The 20,505-nt window shown below is 37.3% G+C and overlaps 1 protein-coding gene across 1 annotated transcript; it reads right to left on the bottom strand.

The window, feature by feature from the left end:
- Positions 1 to 530: 530 nt before the first annotated feature.
- LOC121781926 lies at positions 531 to 8,796 on the bottom strand. The gene is made up of 16 exons (XM_042179632.1): positions 8,550 to 8,796; positions 5,424 to 5,733; positions 5,228 to 5,315; positions 5,022 to 5,130; positions 4,837 to 4,915; positions 4,588 to 4,674; positions 4,391 to 4,471; positions 3,749 to 4,206; positions 3,509 to 3,590; positions 3,248 to 3,424; positions 3,124 to 3,177; positions 2,766 to 2,858; positions 2,629 to 2,694; positions 2,358 to 2,404; positions 1,368 to 2,027; positions 531 to 1,144 (listed from the first exon to the last, which is right to left on the bottom strand). The coding sequence occupies exons 2-16, from the start codon at positions 5,535 to 5,537 to the stop codon at positions 760 to 762; spliced, it is 2,580 nt and encodes an 859-aa protein (XP_042035566.1). The 5' UTR covers positions 5,538 to 5,733; positions 8,550 to 8,796; the 3' UTR covers positions 531 to 759.
- Between the last annotated feature and the right edge of the window lie 11,709 nt (positions 8,797 to 20,505).

Here is a 20,505-nt window from a genome sequence, read left to right as displayed (position 1 = left end):
CCAAAAGAAGAGCCTAAACGGCTAACCATATATATACATAAACCACCAAAAAACAAAAATAAAATTCTCTCTCACACACACACACACACACACACACACACACACATCATAATGTGAAATAGGAATTTCCACATCATAAAGAGCATGAAGTAGCACACTCTTTTGCCCACTTAATTAAATACTTGATTAATGTACTCCAATGACTAAAATTAGTGGACCACTAAACCTAATTAACTTAATATTAATGAGATATAAAAGATGATCAAGCAGGATCCCACTTTGTCTGACAATATTTCAATCTCAGCCGTTGAAGAATGGCCATGAATTTCTTTGTGGGCACCTCTTGAAATTAATTACAATATACGTGGCCAAATTGCAATTTCACTTGCTATGGCGACAATTCATCACCCTCCAAATATGTATAGGAGCTTATGATTGTGACATAAATGTAGCAAACCATGTGTGCAAATCCTATTTTAAATTGGGATTTTATGTGAATAAGTAAATAGAAATATATTTGCAACAACATGGAAAATGCAACATTTTTTTTCCTTGCAGTAATCATAATTAACTAATCATTAAAGTCAGCATACTGTACATAATGTATTCAACTGTTTCTTCCATGACTTGTACAACCTATGAATGTGACATTAGCAGCATATTCTCAACTTTGATCCCATCAATGCTTTCATTTTCCATAAATCAACATCATACTTCTATAAGCAAAGCATTGCAATTGGAAGATAGGAAGAATCTGGTTTAAACTGGGGAAGGTGACACAAAATATTGCGGTTGCGATCTATGTAGAAGTATGCCGCAGAACGGACAGCATGGTGTCGAAGTATGCTTGTGAGTAGGAGACTCTACGAAAGACTTGAAATCGGAACGATACCTGGGCATGGCGAACAAAATGGTGGGCGCCATCTTTGAAGCCCGTCTGTGGCAACACATACAATACCAGGAGGGCTTAGTTGGTAGAACCTGGAGAGTAACTGCACACCTTTGAAGCTTGTGCGTTCGATTAACCCCATTTTTGTCTATTGATCCGGAGCAAGTTGCGTACTCAGTTGATTCGAATGGCACAATGCCTGTGCAGAAGTGGCAGCGCTCATGCACTTCGTGTTCTGAGGTTTCCTCTAGTTTCCTGATGAGAAATGAAATAGATGTGATATCCTATGTAAAAGAAGGCGTAATTAACAAACCGATGAACACTAGAAAAACAACATATTGCGAATGCTTAGCCTTATTCAAACAGCATACGTTGAATAACATAAATTTGTGATAAACAACATCCAACGAAAATAATGGGGAGTGGAGATGCAGCAAACATTAAGAATTAAACAGTCGAACTAGTAGAAATGTCATACCTCTTCTTAACCTCTCTAATTTCTGCTGCAAGGAATATGTATTCGTCTTTCACATTTTGCAAAAGCCACTGCTTCATCTGTGGCAATCCATCACCTCCAACTCCGGAAAATTCTTCTGATGAAATACTAATGCTGACAAGCCTCAACAAGAGTTCTTTTTCACAGCTAAGTAGTAAGTCCATCCACAGATTTATTTCTTCTTTCTTGTCACCACTCAAGCCTTCTAATAAATGTTCTTTTCCGCTCACGTTCTCTGTCATGAATTCTTTAAGCACCACTTCCCTGCTGATTATGTTTATGAGGTGCAACTGACGGGATGAGTGCATGGTCAGAAGCTTAGGCGCTTCAGACAATAATTTACGAGATATTTCACACTTGGATCCTAAGCAAGATGCCAGCCATTTCAGCAGGATATGCTCTACATACTTGGGTGCAGACTGCTTGAAGGCTCGGAGTGCTGCCACGATATCAAAAATGTTCAGAAGCCTGTTGGGGTTCTCACACTTGTTAAGACGCCCGAGTATATTCATTTCCCACCAAGTCAGTTCTTTCTCCGGGAATCCAGGAAATGTTTCCTTTGCTATCTCTGAAGATGTAATAACAGAAGGGTCCAATTGTTGGCCTCCAACCCAAAGGAACTCAACTGCAGATTTATGAGATCTGAAACATTTATGACAATATTTCTACATTAATTAATGGTATGAAAGAGGATGCGCTGCTTTCTCACACTTCAAAAATATTTCTAATATCATTCTATTGGTTTCTCTAAGGGTGAGTTAATGACTACTATGTGCAGACTAAACTCCTAGGCAGTTAGTTTTGACATTTTTGCAGAATACCAAAGATATTTACCACAGTGGATATGGAAATTATATTGACAAATGCAAATATTAGGTGAATATACCACCATGTATCTCTTGGCGCATAAATATGCCCAAGTGTAGGTATATATTAACAACAGGCTACAAAAAAAGAAGTCTAAAAACTCACCTTCCTTCATACATCGGATCTAGTAGATCACTGTCATATCTGCGAACCTGCAACGAGAGGGCATACACTTTTCAGCCATCCATTCTGCCTAAGGCTGTTATATAGGAAAGCATGATGCCTGTATTTTATCTATCTCATTAGCATATTACTATTTATAAGCATTACTTTCATTCCCAAAACTGCTCTTTACATTCACTGCCTTAATTGTAAATGTTGGCTTTTCATGATACTTCTGGCTATAATAAATAAGGAGAGGACAAAAATATCATACCACAGCAACTGCCAAATTTCCAGGAGATACCGATAGACCAAAGCAAGAGTCTAATGCATGAGCGAACTGTATTTTTTGTTTAGTATTAGTTCACAAACAAAGACAATCTCTTCAAACCAGGAAAGGTGATCTCATACCTCTGTGGAGCTCTTCAAACCAGGACTGCTTCGGGGAAGTGGCACTTCAGACAGAGAATCTCCAACGAAAATCCAGCTCTTCAAGGAGTTATTCTAGAATTAATGAAAATTTATGTAAAACAGTTAAGTTAGTTGCTTAGAGAATCACTCTCTTTTTTGTTAACTTTTAAGACTCTTAGCATCATAAGACAAAGCAACAATGACAATTATCAGAAAGATTTGGTAAGCAACCCAATTGCCAGTGGTAATAAAACATGATGTACTATGACATAAGTCACATAATTTTCAAGCGTGGAATGTTTTATCGGACCATCACCTGACATAAGTGACATAATACATTTACTATCGAATATTGTACCTGACTATAGCTGTACAAACAACGTCCATCAAACGCCCAAGCTAAACCAGAAACCTGATGTTTATTTCAAAAAAAAATTACTCATAAATATTCAAGTGGCCAAAAAACAGTAGTGGAAACTTACCGTGCTGTCATGTGCATTATAACAGCCAATATTGTCAAATTTGCCAGTAGATGTGTCAAGGGTACACAATTCAAAGGATCCGGAACTTTTGCCAATAGCCAAGAACAATTTCGTTGGTGATCGAGCGGGCACAGTAAGTGAAAGTACAGATATCATAGAAGAATCAACAGTCGCAACCTAATTTGATGATAAATTGCTAATTTTAAGATAAGACCAAAATGAATCACGTATAAAACCTAGACACTGAGATGCAATTCTGACCTCCCTCAACAATGATAATGAATCATTGATAACTTCAGACGCCTTGAGTAATTTTTCACCATTTACCAGCCAGATCTTCACACTATAGCATAAAGTGGGGAAAAATAATCATGTCAGTAATTACCCATGTGCATTGTTAATAACCTTAATATGGTAGTTACTCACGTGGTGATTATTTAAGAGCAATCAAAATTCTACTAATTTTAGAGGTCAGCCGGAAGGTATTATAAAATTACGCACCTACCATCAGAACTCCCAGTAGCCAATGCAAACTGGGTCTTTGAATCATTAGACTCATATCTAACCCAACTAATTGCTGTAATCCAGCTATCATGTGCCTTCTCAAGGCCAACAAGTCGAACCTCACTCGCGTGCCCAGCATTATCAGTAGAATAGCACTCAGGTGCACGAACTCTCCACAATGAAATTTTACCGCACTTTCCACCAACAGTAAGAATTGAGCAGCAATTAGAAGAGCTAGAAGGAAAAGCCACATCGTTTCCAGATGTCTCCAGAATTGGAGACCAAGCAATAATAAGTGACATTAGCATTTCATTGCGAGAAGCATACTGCTGTGCAGATATTAATGGAAGACAGTCTTCCGTCACTTCCTCCAGAGGGTCCCCTTCATAGAAAGAGGAGGAAACAATTTGCCAATTGTTCTTCTCACCCAAATTTTCATGGTCTTCTGATACTACCTGATAAATGATATCAAGAGAAACATTAGTGTTTAATGAACTTTAAGAGTAATGGACAAAGAGATATTGAGAATGCGCAATTAGAAATTAATCCAGCAGCACAAAATCACTGGTTCAATGTGGATAATGATTACTGGATAGGTGTCTATAGGGAATTAGAAAGTCGATGAAGAGGGCACATTACATTAGCTGTTTTTTGTCTTCTACGGTTGACACACTTTCTCAAATGTGTACCCTTATTTGCAGTATCTTGTCTTGGTATAACCTGTACAAGAAAAAGTAAAAATAATTACAAATGAGTGAGGGTGAATGCATAGTATGCCATGAAGAATGAATGATCTGTAGCATATGCCACATATGAAACCAATAGCAACGACTCACGTCAGAACCTTCCAAGGGTACAATTTGACACTCCCCAAAATTGGTGCTCTTGTAGTAATTATATAACACTTCAGATATATTCACAACCTTCAGAGACCAAAACAGGAGAAAACTAAAATCAGTCAACATTTTATAGAATCTAATCTTAGTTTCATTGCATGAGCTTCAGAAAATAAGATTATAGAGTTAAGGATCCCTCAAATCATGCTGATTAAGAGATTGCAAATTGAAGCTTCACTATATACATACCTCTATCCACTCCGGAGAACAATGTGGACGGCGGTAAAGCTTCACATGCCCGCTGGTGGTGCAAAGAGCAAGCAAACAACTGCCTCATTTATTTGGGGGTAGGGAGAGGGTGATTAGCTCTATGGATGCAGTTATGATGTTACAAGCACAAAATTACTCAAAGCTGAAAAAGTTCATATTAGTACCCAGCATCTTTGGCGAGACCTACAGGAGACCAAGAAATCAACCGAACACAAGGACGAGTTTCCCTCGATAAATGATATAGAAGCAAGCACCCATTTAGCAAATCCGCACCTATGTTCAAATCAACAAAAAAGGCTGAGACAACTAGAAACACAATCCATCCTACATCTATCAATATGATTAGGCTAAGCTTAATTACAAAGCATACCTCCGCCATCAACATCAATCTTCCCAGTGGGAAAGCGCTTGCTAGATGGAACGGTAATCACACCTCGAACTTTAGGAGTATGAGGATTCTAAACAAAAAAAAAACAATGCAATTGCTCAACTATTAACCAGCCAACTGAACTATGCAACAGCAAATTCAAACAGCAGCACATAAGTTGGAAAGTACACAAATTTACCAGAATTATAACAGCTGCGCCACACGCCACCGCCACCAAATTCTCTTCCGACCAGACGACGGCCTTGGGGTAAACAGTCCGCAATGCGACGACGGCGGATTGGAAGCAGGACATAGCACATCAGAAAATTGAATAATCGTTCTTCTTTTTCGGTTAAACTGAACAATCGATTCGCTGCTCGCAATAAATATGTAAGCTTCGCAATGGCGGCAAAAAAAAAAGAATAAGAAAAGAACTGATTTTGACTTTCTCTCTTTGCTGTGGTGCCGAGCCGAGTCGATTTCTGCTACTGCGAGTAGTCCGCAGCAACCTACAACATAATTAACTTTAATTTACAATAAATTAAATTAAATAAATTGTAACACCCCGAAAAAAAAGAGAAAAAAAAATCAAATTAATCTAATTAAATATTTTCCTAGTTGACTTGGTCAAATATATTTCTCCAAACCCTATCACCAAACGATTTCCCCATATCTCCACTCCCTAAATTCTCTCCAACCACCAAATCCATCAATATCTATCAGTTTTGTCTATATATATATATATATATATATATATATATATCTTCCCACAATCTTCTCCATTAATTCCAAACCTGAGAAGAGAAGCACAGCGAAAATCGTTCCTGCAATTGCAAATTATCCTATCCAATTGAAGGTATATCCTCTGTTATTTATGAAGTATTGTATGAAGTCAAGAGCAATTAGCGTTGACCATGAGTTTTTTTTGACGTAACCATCAAAAAAGGACCAATTCATCAACATTTTCATTTTGTTATGGACCTGTTTTTCAAAAAGTGAATGTTTTGGACCAAAATCGTATTTTTATCGTATGTTTAGGACCAAAATTGACCTTTATTTAAGACCAAAATTGACTTTTACTCTAAATACAACAAAGCATTGTGTGAAAGGCACGATATTAGAGATAAAATTGATCCCATTTCCCTCAACGACATTGATGAGTGTAACAAGTGGTTAGTTGGAGAATTAGATGATGTTGAGGTTGTTAACGCCGACTATGATATAGTTTTTAATGGCAATACACTTGACTGGAAACAGCTTATGAGGCTTCGGGAATTGGAGTGCCTACAACATATACTAGGACCAAAAAAATAAATGAGTCTTCCACATCATCGAGTTTTGTTCGAGGTTCTAAGAAAGACACAAGGACCACAACCACATCAAGAAAAGGAAAAGAAAATTTGCTGACTGTGGTTGTAGAAAGGACCCTTGAAGAAGAAGAAGGATTTGAAGGCGATGAGGATTAGGAGCGAAGACACTTGACTATAGACTTTGCATTTTACTTTGCATTTTTATTATTGAGTGAAGACCTTAATATTAAACATAGCATTGTTTTACTTTATGTTTCAACTACTATTTTTTATTTGAAATATTATATTTTCTAAATTTTTGCATCTTAGGTTATGTATTATATTTTACTGTATCTATTTATTTATATATCGACTGCCATGATACCACTATGCGGCTGCCATATCCCTATGGCGGTTTTTGACCAACCGCCATATGCCGCCATTGATAACACTAATTATGATACATCTACTCATATCAATATCAAACATCATGTTTCAAGAATGATATTCATAATCTCATACCGTCCATTTATAATATCATTTTTTAGTCAAAGCCTTAAATCATTATTTCTTTCGATCACGCACCATTTTCCGTTCCCCAACTACATTTTGTGGTTTATTCACCTTTATAATATCACCCACATATTCCATATCAATTTATCAATAAAAAGGGTGTTGCAATAAGTAAATTCTTTAAACGTCTAAGGTATTTATCATGACTTACAAATATGTGTAAATTAGAACTAGAAAAGTTTCTCCAAAATTACTCTTACTTAGCTAACATACCTTTATTTTTTCTTTTTAACTTTTAGAGCTTTTAAAGTTCACTGCATTACACTACACTTAAATAATAAACTGCCTATTTCTCAGAGCAACCTAGGGGTCGATCCCTATACCAGTATACCACAAGAAACCTCTTGGTGTCTAGTTTAATTTTTTTTAAAAAGTAATCCCCAAAACTCCAAGGGATTAGGGAGTTATGGCAATTTCATTTCAGCCTGCCAGTTTGCGTGACAGTTTCTGCCGACTGTTTTGCAGGAATTTTTAAAATATCAAACATTGATGATATAAGTCGAAATTTTAAAGGGATCTTCCTAAGACATGATAATATCTAAAGAAAATTTTACAATAGGATTTTCAACACATTGGCATGGCTGAATCTGACCAGTACAGTAGGGAAAGAACAATACTAAGTATGAGTTACTTCATATTTGTGTCATTGAGTAATTCCCTCAACACTTCGTGCTCAACAGAAAGACAATATAGTTGTGTATATTTTGGATCTAATCTTAAACCAAGCAAGGCAGATTCCCCCTTTTTTCCTAATTCACACACTCTTCAAAAATTTAGATCAACAATCATCTTCTCCATGGCCCCATATCATAATTATACCTATCACTTGCAATTTTAAGCTCAATTAAATACATGAAACTAAGTTCTCTATTTGATCCCAAGGTTTTAGACGGAGCTTCATTTATCTCCAAAGTTCAACTTTTCTTTTCAATTAATCTACAATTTACAGGTTAAAGACTAATAAAATGCCCAAATCCAGCAATATAAACAATCCCACAAAGGCAATTACTCAGTCCTTTTCATTCCTTTTACTAGAATTGGGATTCATCCATAATAGTTAAGAAATGCAGGGTAACAAAGGGGAGTTCATTAGCACTACAAACTTATTGCCTTGTAGAGGTTACCAATTCTCCTTGATTGTTGGTGATTTTCGAAGTATTGTATGAAGTCAAGAGCAATTAAACAATTAAAACATAATCTTTACTTATTCCCCTACAATTTTCAGCCACACCTATTTCAATTTGAGAAATGGTTTTTATACACCTTTGTTAACGTGTTCTTCCTCCAAGGACTAATTCTATAGCTAATTCAAACCAATATGACAAAATCCATCAAGAACAAGAATAAAAAGGCCATTGTACGGTTCTTCCCCTCTCCAAACAAATATAGAAATTTCTTTTATCTGCCTATCAATTTCGTGTGCTTAGAAGATGACATAATAACAAAAGGGGTAGAAAACTTACAATTTCTTTTATAAAAAATCAAATATGAGAAATTGGTTCTTCAAGCTTGAAGCCACTAAAATTGAAGTGTGGTGTTGGATGCAGGCGAATAGAGAAAAGCGGCGATTCAGGGCAGAGAGTGCCGAGAGATAGAGAGAGATGATGGGAAGGAATAAGGTTGTTGTTGCGGCGCCTGAATGGATTAACACCGGCGGGGCGGCGGCGCCTGAAGTCAGGGATGTTCTATTTTGCTCTATTTTTTCTCTTATTTTTTTTCCTGTACCGGAGTGAGAGTCATTTTATTAGACCTAACTCCAACCATACACCAAAACTCATTTTTGGGTAAAAATCATTTTTAACCATACACCAAATTCAAACTCATTTTTGTGTTTTCTACAAATTTACATCAAATATGGTGTACAACACCAAATATAGTGTTACTGCAAAAATTTATGAGAAATTGCAAATCGATCCATTATTATTTAATTATGTGAATTAAAACACAAAAAAAATTATAATAACAAATAAAGATGTTCGATTTCGAAAGTATTTCACTTGATATGATGCAAAAAAGAAATGAAATGCTCATATGGACTCACTAGTTGATCAGTTGTGGGAATAAACACAAATTCCGAGTCTTGAATTTTTTCTAATTTTATATCCATATTGTGGTATGTTTATTTTTGTGATTGTGATATTTTTAAATATATTTTGATTAATGTTTTAATTTTATCAATAGCATGTGAAGTGTCTATTAATTTTCAAGTTAGTGTATTTTTTAAATATAAAGTATATTTAATACTCTCTCCGTCCCATTAAATATAAAACATTTGGTTTCCGGCACGTGATTTTATGTAGTGTTGTTTTGTGAGTTAATGAAGAAAGAGTAAAGTAAGAGAGAGAAGAAAAAGTAGGGAGAGTGTTGTTTCCATTTTTAGAAACATTTCATTTTTAATGGGGCAACCCAAAAAGGAAAACGTTTCATTTCTAATGGGACAAAGGGAGTATATAATAAGAAATTTTATTATATAATTTAATTTTTTTATTTAATGTTGAAGGATCAATGTGTAATTTAAATAAGTATGTAGGTGTAATTGAAAAGGTATAAAAAGTAGGTGGATATGGAATATTCTTTTGGGTTTGAGTTTGATGTAAATGATTAAAGTAAAATTACTTTTGGTGTTATCATATACCTAAAAATAGGTTTAAGTTTGGCGTAAATGGTTGGAGATGACCAGGGAATCGGGCCAGTCTAGCAGGTTTGGGGCTTTGGGCCAATACTATTCGGATTATAGGTTAATCGAGTGCTGGTTAATCGGGTTGTGCTTTTATCAAATTATAAATATTCACCCCTAATCCTAAATATTCAGGTTCGGACTGCAATGCAAATAATGAAAAATAGTTAAATTTTTTATAAGTTGTAAATTATTTATTTATGATACTTTTAAGGTATATGTTAAATCAAACATAAATATATGCTAGTTACTAATTTAAAATTTGTATGAATAAAATAAAAATTAAATATATTTTAAAATTTTTAAAGCATATTTTACAAATGGAAATATTTTATATGGTTAATATGAATTTTTCGTTCCAAAAATTGACAGATTTGTAAATGATACTGGTTTTAATGTGCAATAAGTAAAGTAAGATATAGATGAGAAAAAGTAAGAGATAAGGTGAGAAAATGTAGTTGAATGAGTGTTAGTGGATCGTGCGGTCCACATTATAAATAATGTGTATGATTATTATTTGTTGAAAAACTTTCCATATTTAGACTTTGTCTAATTTTGGGGGACTGCCCAAAATGATAAAATAACTTTATTTTTAGGGACGGATTGGAGTATTATATTAATAAAAATGTACTCCCCATACATGTATTAAATACAACACTGAATGATTTTTTATAGTTATTTATGTTATAAAAATAATTAATAAAATATTGAATTATGTGTCAAATGTGAAGAAATAATAGTAATAGTTGTACCTAGGTTCAATCCACTGGGTCAGTCCATCAGGTTTCGAGTCTATACTAATCGGGTTGCGAGCTAATCGGACTATACTTTTATCGGATTGAAAAATTGCCAGCCCTTAACCTCTAAATTTAACAGGTCAAGGCAATCTACGAATTACAGACTGTACTAATATTCCTAGTTTTTTCCAATTTAATTCTTTTTTTTCATTTTTTTATAGTCCAACACCTTAGTTATACCACAATCAGCCCACACCAAAAACCTTTCCATTTTCATTTTCACATACTCCATTCGTTTCCTAAAAATAGAAACTATTTCATTTTCATTCTATCTTCTAAAAATAGAAACTTTTATTAAATAAAATTTCTTTCTTTCTTTTAAGATGAGACCCATTTTCCACTGACACATTTTTCTTTCTATCTCTTTTACTTTACCTATTATGCATTAAAATTCGTGTTGTTTCAAAAAATATTATTGTTGTGATGGGAAGGAATAAGGTTGTGGTTGTAATGTCTGAATGGATGAATACTGACGGGGCGGCGGCGCCTAAGTGAGGGATGTTCTATTTTACTCGATATTTTTTTCTATTTTTTTCTGTACCGGAGTGAGATAGTGTTTTAAGGGATGTTAATCGGATCAACACAGTGGGTTTCAGGCCAACCCTACTCAGACTGTGGCTTAATCGAGTGCTGGCTATTCAGGCTAGCCCATTGGGCTAATCGGATTGATACCTATAAAATTAACATGTGGTCATCCAATACAAAAGTAATGAAATACAGTCAAATTTTTATAAGATGTAAATAATTTATCAATTATTTATGATAATTTTAAGATATATATTTAAAATTAAACATTATTATATACTCCTAATTTAAAATTTGTATGAAAAATTAAAATGAAATATATTTTAAGAATTTTTTAAAGTATATTTAGATATAGAATGTTTTATATGATATGAAATTATTTATTTATTTTTTTATTATTATATTAATAAAAATGTTTACGGGGTCAAATTCATGCATTTACGGGGTCTAACACATGTTTTAAGCCAGGTGTGTAGAATGTTTCGCTAGGTCCAGGAAGAAAGGAGGACAATTGCATGGAGAAGGGAATTTGGCCATAAAGTGAGCATTGTGGAGGAAAATGACCAGACGGAGGAGGTCACGAAGCTGAAGGGCAGAATTGATATTTCTGCGAAGGCTTCTAGAAGATTAATCCCGCACCTATATAAGGGAGAGAGCATGCAATCAGAAAAAAAAACTTTTGGCACTTTGGCACTCACAAACACTTCTACACACTTCGGGGTTTTCCGGGAATTTGTAGGGGGTTTCGGGTTTCACTTTCTGTTAGTTGTTGGGAAACACCGTCCTCACGGAGGGCAAAGATACAATTATTTGCTTTCATTTCGTTTTGTTGTAGTAAATTTCACCGAGCTTCGCCGTTCGAAGCTCGGCTCTGTTTTCTGTCGAATTCTCATTGATTTATGCAATTCCTATTTTCTGTTTGCTGCTGTTGATTTTGAGTATGGATGATGTTTTATTTCTGAGTTTGTAGTTGTTTACTCGTTTGGATGCTTTTCGCATTTGCTAGTTGAATTTGAGTAGAATCGTTGGTAGCTTGTGTCGATCGGGGCGGATTCGTTGAATCGGAGTTCATGGAGTTGATTTTGGTTGTTGTTGGGTTCGGATTGCTTGGATCCGGAGTGGATTAAGCATCCCACGTTTGGATCTGAAACAGAGTTGATCGTAGTTGATGCCTCGTTTTCGTGTTTTTGTTTCCTTCCGTCTAGTATATGTAGATCTGTTTTATTTCCGGCTAATTGCAAGTTTCCGACGTCCGAACTTTTACATTCTGTTTGAATCTGGATATGTGCTCTGTTTTCTTCATGTTCGCGTTTGATTCAGGTAATGAGATGCAGGTCGTTGTTAGTTAAATTCTTAGTTTGTTATTTGCAGCTTTTCTTCCGTACTTGCTGTTTCTGGAAAATGGTCCCCACTGTTTACTCGCTTTCTGTCTAGCCTTATTAGGTAGTTGTTTACTCGGTCTAGGAAGTTAGTTTGACATGCCGCAGTTGCGAGGATGTCCGATGTCAGCATGATATTTTCAGTCTCCTAGGTCCAGTATTTGATTTTGTTCCTAGGTCTAGTAGTAGTTATACCTCAACCTAAAATTGCGTAGCAGCAACCATTTACCTTTCTAGAGTCTTCTAAATGTTTTCTTACGCGTCCATCTCCGTGGGATCGATCCCTGCTTCCCTGTACTAATTCATAGTATAGCGGGTTGAGGGTTTTGAAAGCGCAGGGGTTGTGTGTCCAACGACTTAGACTTCCAGGATCCTCCGAGTTCGTAGACCTTGTGATCTAGCGGATTCTCTGGATCTGAGAAGCTTGACCTAGCACAATAACACACACATCTCTCTGTAAACTAAACGTCTTTCAAATGGCGCCGTTGCCGAGGATGGATGGTGTAATTTGTGATTGTGTTTAGAAGATTTTGGCGTACATACTTTTGATTTTTCTTTTTTCCTTTATTTTCAATTTATGAGCAGGGGCTCACGGTTTGGATACTGGAGTAACTCGTCTGGGTGGAGGAACGATCGGTTTATTTGGCAGGTCAGAGACACAGCATCTACGGTCACCCACCAGATCGGGGCTATCTACGGGAGATCCATTTCCGTTTGGTTCAGAAAGTGAAGAAGATTGGAGTTCACCAGGAAGGGAGGATCCCAATTCATCATCAGAAACAGATACAGATGAGGTGGAGATCAGAGACATGACACTCGTAGTCGATCCAGATCCGGAGATCGGTTCGCTCACTGCCCATCTACATGGTGAGCCAGCCCAGACTATAGTGATGAATCCGCGTCAGAGAGCTATCGATATTAAAACAAATGTGCTAGCATCCTACCGACGTTCTCAGGGCGTAGGAACGAGTGTCCATACTAGTTCCTAAATGAGTTCAGCAAGCTGTGCAGTATTCAGAAAAGGCCCAACGATACGACGGAGGAAGATTACCGCCTACGTGCAATTCCGTTCGCTTTGAAGGGAGAGGCCAATACATGGCTGCTGAGGCTGCCTCAAGATTCCATCCGTACATGGAGAGATTTCAAGCTTGAGTTCCTGGATTACTTTTTCCCTTCGAACAAAACGAACGCCCTCAAGAAGGAGATAGTGGAGTGTAAGTAGGAGTATGATGAGTCTCTGAGTCAATATTGGTCACGGTTTAAGGGACTACTAGACGCTTGCCCAAACTATAGGATGATCGAGGCAGAAATTTATTATCTATTCTATGAAGGAGCAAACCCTGAGTCAAATGATTTGATGAATTCCTAGAGCGGGGGAAATTTTACAAAGAAGAAGGGAAGTGAAGCAAGAGAAATTTTGGAGAAGTTAATGGAGGCTAAAAAGGCATACGACAGCCCAAGGAACATTATGAGGCGAGGGTCAGCAAACGCTCTGAGGGAGCAAGATGATGAAAGAGTTGAGGCGGGGATAGATAGGCTTGAGAAAGCAATCTTGAATGCCATCGAGAAAACTACCCCGCCAGCCTCACAAGAGAAAGAGAAATCTCCAGGCCCAGGAGAAATTCCACCCCAGCAATACTATGGCCCTCAAGAGGAAGATTACCAGGCCAGGTGAACGCGATGGGGAGTTGGAATCCAGATGGGAGTTGGAACCCAGGGAAACCCCTGTTGTTTCTGCAAGTGTTGGTGAGGGTGAAACCCTAGTTTCTGTTGTAAGTGTTGGTGTGGGGGAAACCCTAGTTTATGTTGGAGATGCTGTTGAGGGGGAAACCCCTGTTGCTGAAGGTGTTATTGAGGGGAAAACCCCTGTTGGTGATTTTGAGGGGGAGACCCCTATTGTTTCTGAGAAAGTTGCTGAGGGGGAAACCCCAAAAAAGTTCGTGGGCGGTGAAGCCCGTATTTCTGATCAGTTAGCTGCGGAGGGGGAAACCCCTGTTTACATCTAAGGGGGGACCCCTAGTTGCTAAAATAATCGCATAACTTAATTTGGATTATATCTTATTACTCCCTCCGTCCCGCTTTAGTAGTCCCAGTCACTTTTGAGCGACCATTTTGTAAAAATGATAATAAATAGTTAAAGTGGATAAATGGTAAAGTACAAAAGAGAATAACATAGATAAGACTCTTCTCTACATTATTCTCTCTCTTACTCTACCATTTCTCCACATTAACTATTTATTATCATTTTTACAAAATGAGTGCTTAAAAGTGACTGAGACTGCTAAAGCGGGACAGAGGGAGTATTACTTTCTTCGTGCCAACTAAGTTGAGTCAAAATTTTTGAACAAACAAATTAAGAAATTGGGTTAAAAAGTAGGAGAAAGAAATAAAATAGGAAAAAAAGATAAAAAGAGAGTAGAGCAGATGACAGAATAAAATAATAATAATTTGATGTTTAATTTTTTGTACTCAACATAGTTAGGACACCTCAAAAAAGAGTACAACTCAACTTAGTTGAGACGGGGGACTACTATATTTTATCTAGGAAACTGAACACTCATCTACGTTTTCTAGTCTAATTGAAAGTAAAAGTAGACATAATTTTTCTAATTAAGCCCACGAATTATACAAAAAATTATAGAGAAAAGTAGTCTTAATATTAATTGTCTAGATGAAGCACAAACAACGATTAAAATGATTGTTTAAATTTTACACCAAAACCGGATCTTTAGACCAAATATTGGAACAGTAAATCCTAAGCTTCAAGGACAAATTGATGATGCATATAAAGACCAAAAAGTAAAAAGACAAGGAAAAAAGAAACGCTCGATTTATAAACATAGCATGCAAAATAAATTTGACCCATGGGTATGGGAGGAGAGAGCTGAAAACTTGAGAAGCCATTGAAGCTGAGGTGTGTGTGGAGAGAGAAAGGGTGGAAAAGCAAAGGACAAGATAGAGAGAGAAACCCACGAGATGGGAACTCGACGGTCAGCTTCGTAAATGAAAAGAAAATAAAAAAAGATTTTATAGTTTAGTGAGAAGAGGTAGTTGCAAGAGTCACTAACGGCTGAGATTCTGATAATCTAACGGGCGAAACAAGGAAATATTTATTCTTGACGTGGCTTGAAATTCGGCTTTTTGGGTCGGACTTGAGAAAAAAATAAATCAAATTCACCTTACAAAACCATGGCCCAATGATTTCAAATTTCCCTCCATTTCCATTGGTGGTCTCATATTCTAGCAACACAAGTTTAAGAAATAGTTTGACTTTGTAAATAAAAGTAATAGAGAAAAGCTAATGAATGTTGGCGAAGTCAACTAATAGAATATGAGAATCCACTTATAAAAAATATTAAAAGTGAATTAATTGCGTTCTTCACATGCAATAACTATTTATATGCTAATTTGATAATCCAAATAACCATTGTAGATCCATGTAATTTGATTTATTTACTTATTCACATCTCTTCCACTGCGATCTCTAATATTATTCCCTATAACTCATAATTAGTAACATCGCTACATTTTAATGGGATCTTATTCAGTATGTAGTTGGTTGTCAAAATAACTTCTCCCACATGTTATGTGATAAGGCTAATTTCATGCATTGGTTAGGGGGTTAAATTCAATAATTTACGGGGTCTAACACATTTTTTAAGCCAGGTGTGTAGAAGAAATCGCCAGGTCCAGGAAGGAAGGAAGATAATTGCCTGGCGAATGAAATTGGCGAGGAAGTGAGCAGAAAGAAGGAAAAATGGCTAGACGGAGGAGATCATGAGCTGGAGGGCAGAATGGAGAATTCAAGAGGAAGCTTCTAGAAGATCGCCTCCACATCTATAAAAGAGAAAGCATGCAACATACAAAAAAAACTTTTTGGCTCAGAGCTCACTTTCACACACTTCTACACACACTTGGGTTTCGGGAATTGAGAGGGGATCGGGTTTCACTTTCGGTTTGATGTCGCGTACCACCGTCCTCACGTAGGGCGAAGAAACAATTTACTGTTTTCATTTCAGTTTCTGCTGTGAATTCCACCGAGTTTTCGTTGTTCGGAGCTCGGCTTTTGTTAACTGTTGAAACCCGTTTAGTTTCTATGCAATTTCTATTTTCTATTATGATGATGTTGATTTCGAGTATGGATGATGTTTGTTTATGAGTTTGGAGTTGTTTACTTGAATGGATGCTTTTCGCACTTGATCTGTTGAATGGGAGTAGAATAGTGGTTGGATTGTCGTTGATCACAGTGGATTTGTTGAATCGGAGTTTATGGAGTTGTTTTTGGTCGTAGTTGGGTTCGGATTGCTTGGATCCGGAGTGGATTGAGCGTCCGGCGTGTGGATCTGAAGCAGAGTTGGTTGATTGTGCATGATTTTGATGACTCGTTTCTGTGTTTTCGTTTCCCTTCGTCTAGTATATGTAGATCTGTTCTGTTTCTGATTAATCGCCAGTTTCTGACGTCCAAATGATTATATTCTGTTTGAATCTGGGTTATTACTCTGTTTTCTCCATGTTCGTGTTTGAATTAGGTAACGAGATGCAGGTCGTTGTTGGTTAAATCCATAGTTTGTTATTTGCAGCTTTTCATCCGTACTTTGCTGCATCTGGAAAATGGTCCCCACCGCATGTTTTCTTTCTGTTTAGCTAAATTAGGTAGCCGTTTACTAGGTCAAGGAAGTTTGTTTGAGATATTGAAGTTACGAGGATGTTCGATGTTTGCATGCTGTTCTCTGTTTCATAGGCCTAGTGTCAATTAATTTTCATTCTTCAGTTTAGTTATAATTTTCTCAACCCAAAATTGCGTGGCAGCAGCCAATCACCTTTCCAGAGTCTTTTAAATGCCTTCTTACGCGTCCATCGTCATGGGATCGATCCCTACTTCCCTGTACTAATTCATAGTATAGCGGGTTGAGGGTTTCGAACGCGGAATTTGTGTGTCCGACGACCGGGACTTCCAGGATCCTCTGAGTTCCTAGACCTTGTGATCTAGCGGATTCTCTGGGTTTGAGGAGCTTGACCAAGCACAAAAGCACACACATATCCACCTTCCAGTATCCCAGTTCCCCATCGTCTCAATAGTGACATCTTTCTATGTGGATGATGTAGGGATCAGATTACTCGGGATTCACTAATTACTGGGACCTCTTTGTATTGACAAAAGTCTGAGATGGCTAATCTCTGAAGGTACAAGCCAATTACACACTCAAGTAATACTAACAAGAACAATACAAAAGATACAAGAATTAGTAGAAACCCTAATCGATTACAAGATCTTAACCTCTTGTAATAGCACCGGATCTATCACTGCAATTCACCTGCACACTCAAGAAGCCTGTTAGTAACACAAGAGACAAATCCTAACTGGATCTAAACAAGTATACACAGTAAACAACGAAACTTGAAACACCAAGCACAGAGGATGGCTCAGGTCGCAACAACGACTTGACAAGGGCCAAAGACCTCCTCCGTCTTATCCAACAAGTCTCAAGGGAGCACAGTGGACAGAACCTAACCCCGAGCTAGGGTTACCCGATTACTACCACAGAAAGCCACCCCACGCGTTCTACTACTCAAAATCACCACCACACGGTCTCAAGAACCCTCAGAACTCACGGATCTAAGAAACCAACCGTAGATCTTCCCAGAACAGTCAGGAGACGAACTCAACCGTTCGAACTCACACAAAATCTCCAGATTAACTCAGAGGTTGAGAGATAACGCTCGATCCTCACCTAAAAGAAGAGAACGAAGTCATCGGAGAAGAAAATCGGCCAGAGTTTTAGAGAGAGAGGTTTCTAGAGAGAAGTCAGAGCACCAGCTCGAAGAGAGAGAGAGAGAGAGAGAGAAAAGTGATTAGAATGAGAGAGTGAAGAGTCGAGGAGTCGATTAAAGACTCAGAAGAAACACACCTCACAATCCAACGGCTCAACGCCATGATCCGGGTGGAGGTGACAGGTGGCAGCCATCGGGGCACCTCTTCATTAAGTAATGGGCCAAGACAGAATGGGCCATCAATTAAAATGGCCCAGCCGAATTAATTCCAAGCCCAAATGGTTAGCCCATAATTCCACATACTCCACCTTGGACTACCTTTGGTAAACAGAGGAGAGCCTTGGTCATCATGTTGCTTCATCACAGCCTACAAGGTTAGGATCAAGACACCAAAGAGACAAAGCTCATTAGTCCAGAACTTAACCAGGTTGCCTAACAAGACACCAAAGAGACACAGCTCATTAGTCAAGTAGGTCTTTATCTTTGCCTTGAGATTCCAGTAGACCAAGGTCTAGAGGACCAACAAGGTCTTCCCCCGGGACATGCACATGCACATGCACATGCTAACCACAATCAAAATGCAATCTTTTAATACAATTAAGCAGTTTATCAGCATGTAGACATTTAGTTCCCAGGTCAGCAGGGTTTTTATCAGTATGCACCTTATGCAACAAAATTTCTTGTTTTTAAACTACATCTCAAATGAAATGGAACCTAACATCTATATGCTTAGTTCTATCATGAAAAACAGGATTTTTGCATAGTTGAATAGCAGACTGACTATCAGAATATAGAGCAGGAACAGTTTTTAAGAATTTAAGTTCAGAAAGAACTCCCTTTAACCAAATTGCTTCCTTCATAGCCTCTGTGATGGCTATATATTCTGACTCTGTAGTGGAGAGGGCTACTATGTGCTGCAATTGAGACTTCCAGCTTATACAAGAACTACAAACAGTAAACACATAAGAAGTGGTGGACTTTCTCTTGTCCCTATCATTTGCATAATTAGAGTCAACAAAACCACACAGATTAACACCATCATCACTCTTCATAAAACACAGACCATACTTAGAGGTATGTTTCAGATATCTCAACAGCCATTTCAAGGCTTCCCAGTGCACAGGTCCAGGGTTTGACATATATCTACTCAGGCAAGAAACAACATAAGCAATGTCAGGCCTAGTACTAACAATTAAGTACATCACAGAACCTATAGCATTAGCATAAGGAACCTTTTTCATAGCATGGATATCAGTTTCAGACTTCGGACACAAATCTTTACTCAACAGGAAATGAGCAGCTAAGGGCACCGAGGCAGTCTTAGCAGCAGACATGTTAAACTTATGCAGGATTTTAAACACATATGGTTCTTGATGAAGCACAAGTACAGAATCCTTTCTGTTCCTATGGATATTAATACCCAAAATCTTTTGTGCATCACCAAGATCCTTCATATCAAAGTTATTACACAGAGCAGATTGCACAGACTTGATGGATTTGAGGCAAGGTCCCATAATCAGCATATCATCAACATATTGCAGTAAGAACACATGAACCTTATCAAGGTTTTTCACATACAGGCATGCATCAAAAGTGCTTCTAAAAAACCCAAGATTTTGCATGCATGAATTAAACTTGATGTTCCATTATCTGTGAGATTGCTTCAAGCCATACAATGCCTTTTTTAACAGGCAAACATGATTGGGATACTTAGGATCTACAAATCCCTCAGGCTGTTTCATATAGATAGGCTTATCTAAGTCACCATGCAGGAAAACAGTTTTAACATCCATTTGTTTAAGTTCCCAGTCAAAATGTGCACACAAAGCAAGCATAAGTCTAACAGTTGTAAATTTAACCACATGAGCAAATATTTCAGTATAATCTACCCCCTCTTGTTGAGTAAACCCTTTGGCCACAAGTCTGGCCTTATACCTAAGTCCTTCTACCTCATTCTTAATTTTATACAACCATCTGCAATCAACAACAGAAGCACCAGCAGGTAGAGGAACAAGTAACCAGGTACAATTAACTTTCAAGGACAACATCTCATCTTCCATAGCTTTTTGCCATTCATTCCAAAATTTAGATTTAAGAGCTTGTTTATAAGACTGAGGCTCATCACCATCAGATTCATGCACATTAAAAGCCAAAGAAATCAAGTTAACCAAACCAGAATACCTATTAGGTTGATTAATGTGCCTCCTGACTCTATCTCTAGACAGGAGATAATCACTCAAGTCTGGACCAGGGTTAACAACTTGGTCAT

This window comes from Salvia splendens, chromosome 20 (assembly GCF_004379255.2).
Source record: "Salvia splendens isolate huo1 chromosome 20, SspV2, whole genome shotgun sequence".
Taxonomy (NCBI): Eukaryota; Viridiplantae; Streptophyta; class Magnoliopsida; order Lamiales; family Lamiaceae; genus Salvia; species Salvia splendens.
The sequence above is the reverse complement of the archived record's forward strand: the minus strand, read 5'-3'. Positions and strand labels throughout refer to the sequence as shown.

Excerpts from the sequence above, each read along its gene's own strand:
- LOC121781926 (XM_042179632.1), bottom strand. The coding sequence starts at position 5,537 with ATGTCCTGCTTCCAATCCGCCGTCGTCGCATTGCGGACTGTTTACCCC. Across the intron at positions 4,472-4,587 it reads TACCCTTGGAAGGTTCTGAC|GTTATACCAAGACAAGATAC; the intron begins GTGAGTCGTTGC and ends TTTCTTGTACAG. Across the intron at positions 3,591-3,748 it reads ACTGGGAGTTCTGATGGTAG|TGTGAAGATCTGGCTGGTAA; the intron begins GTGCGTAATTTT and ends TTTATGCTATAG.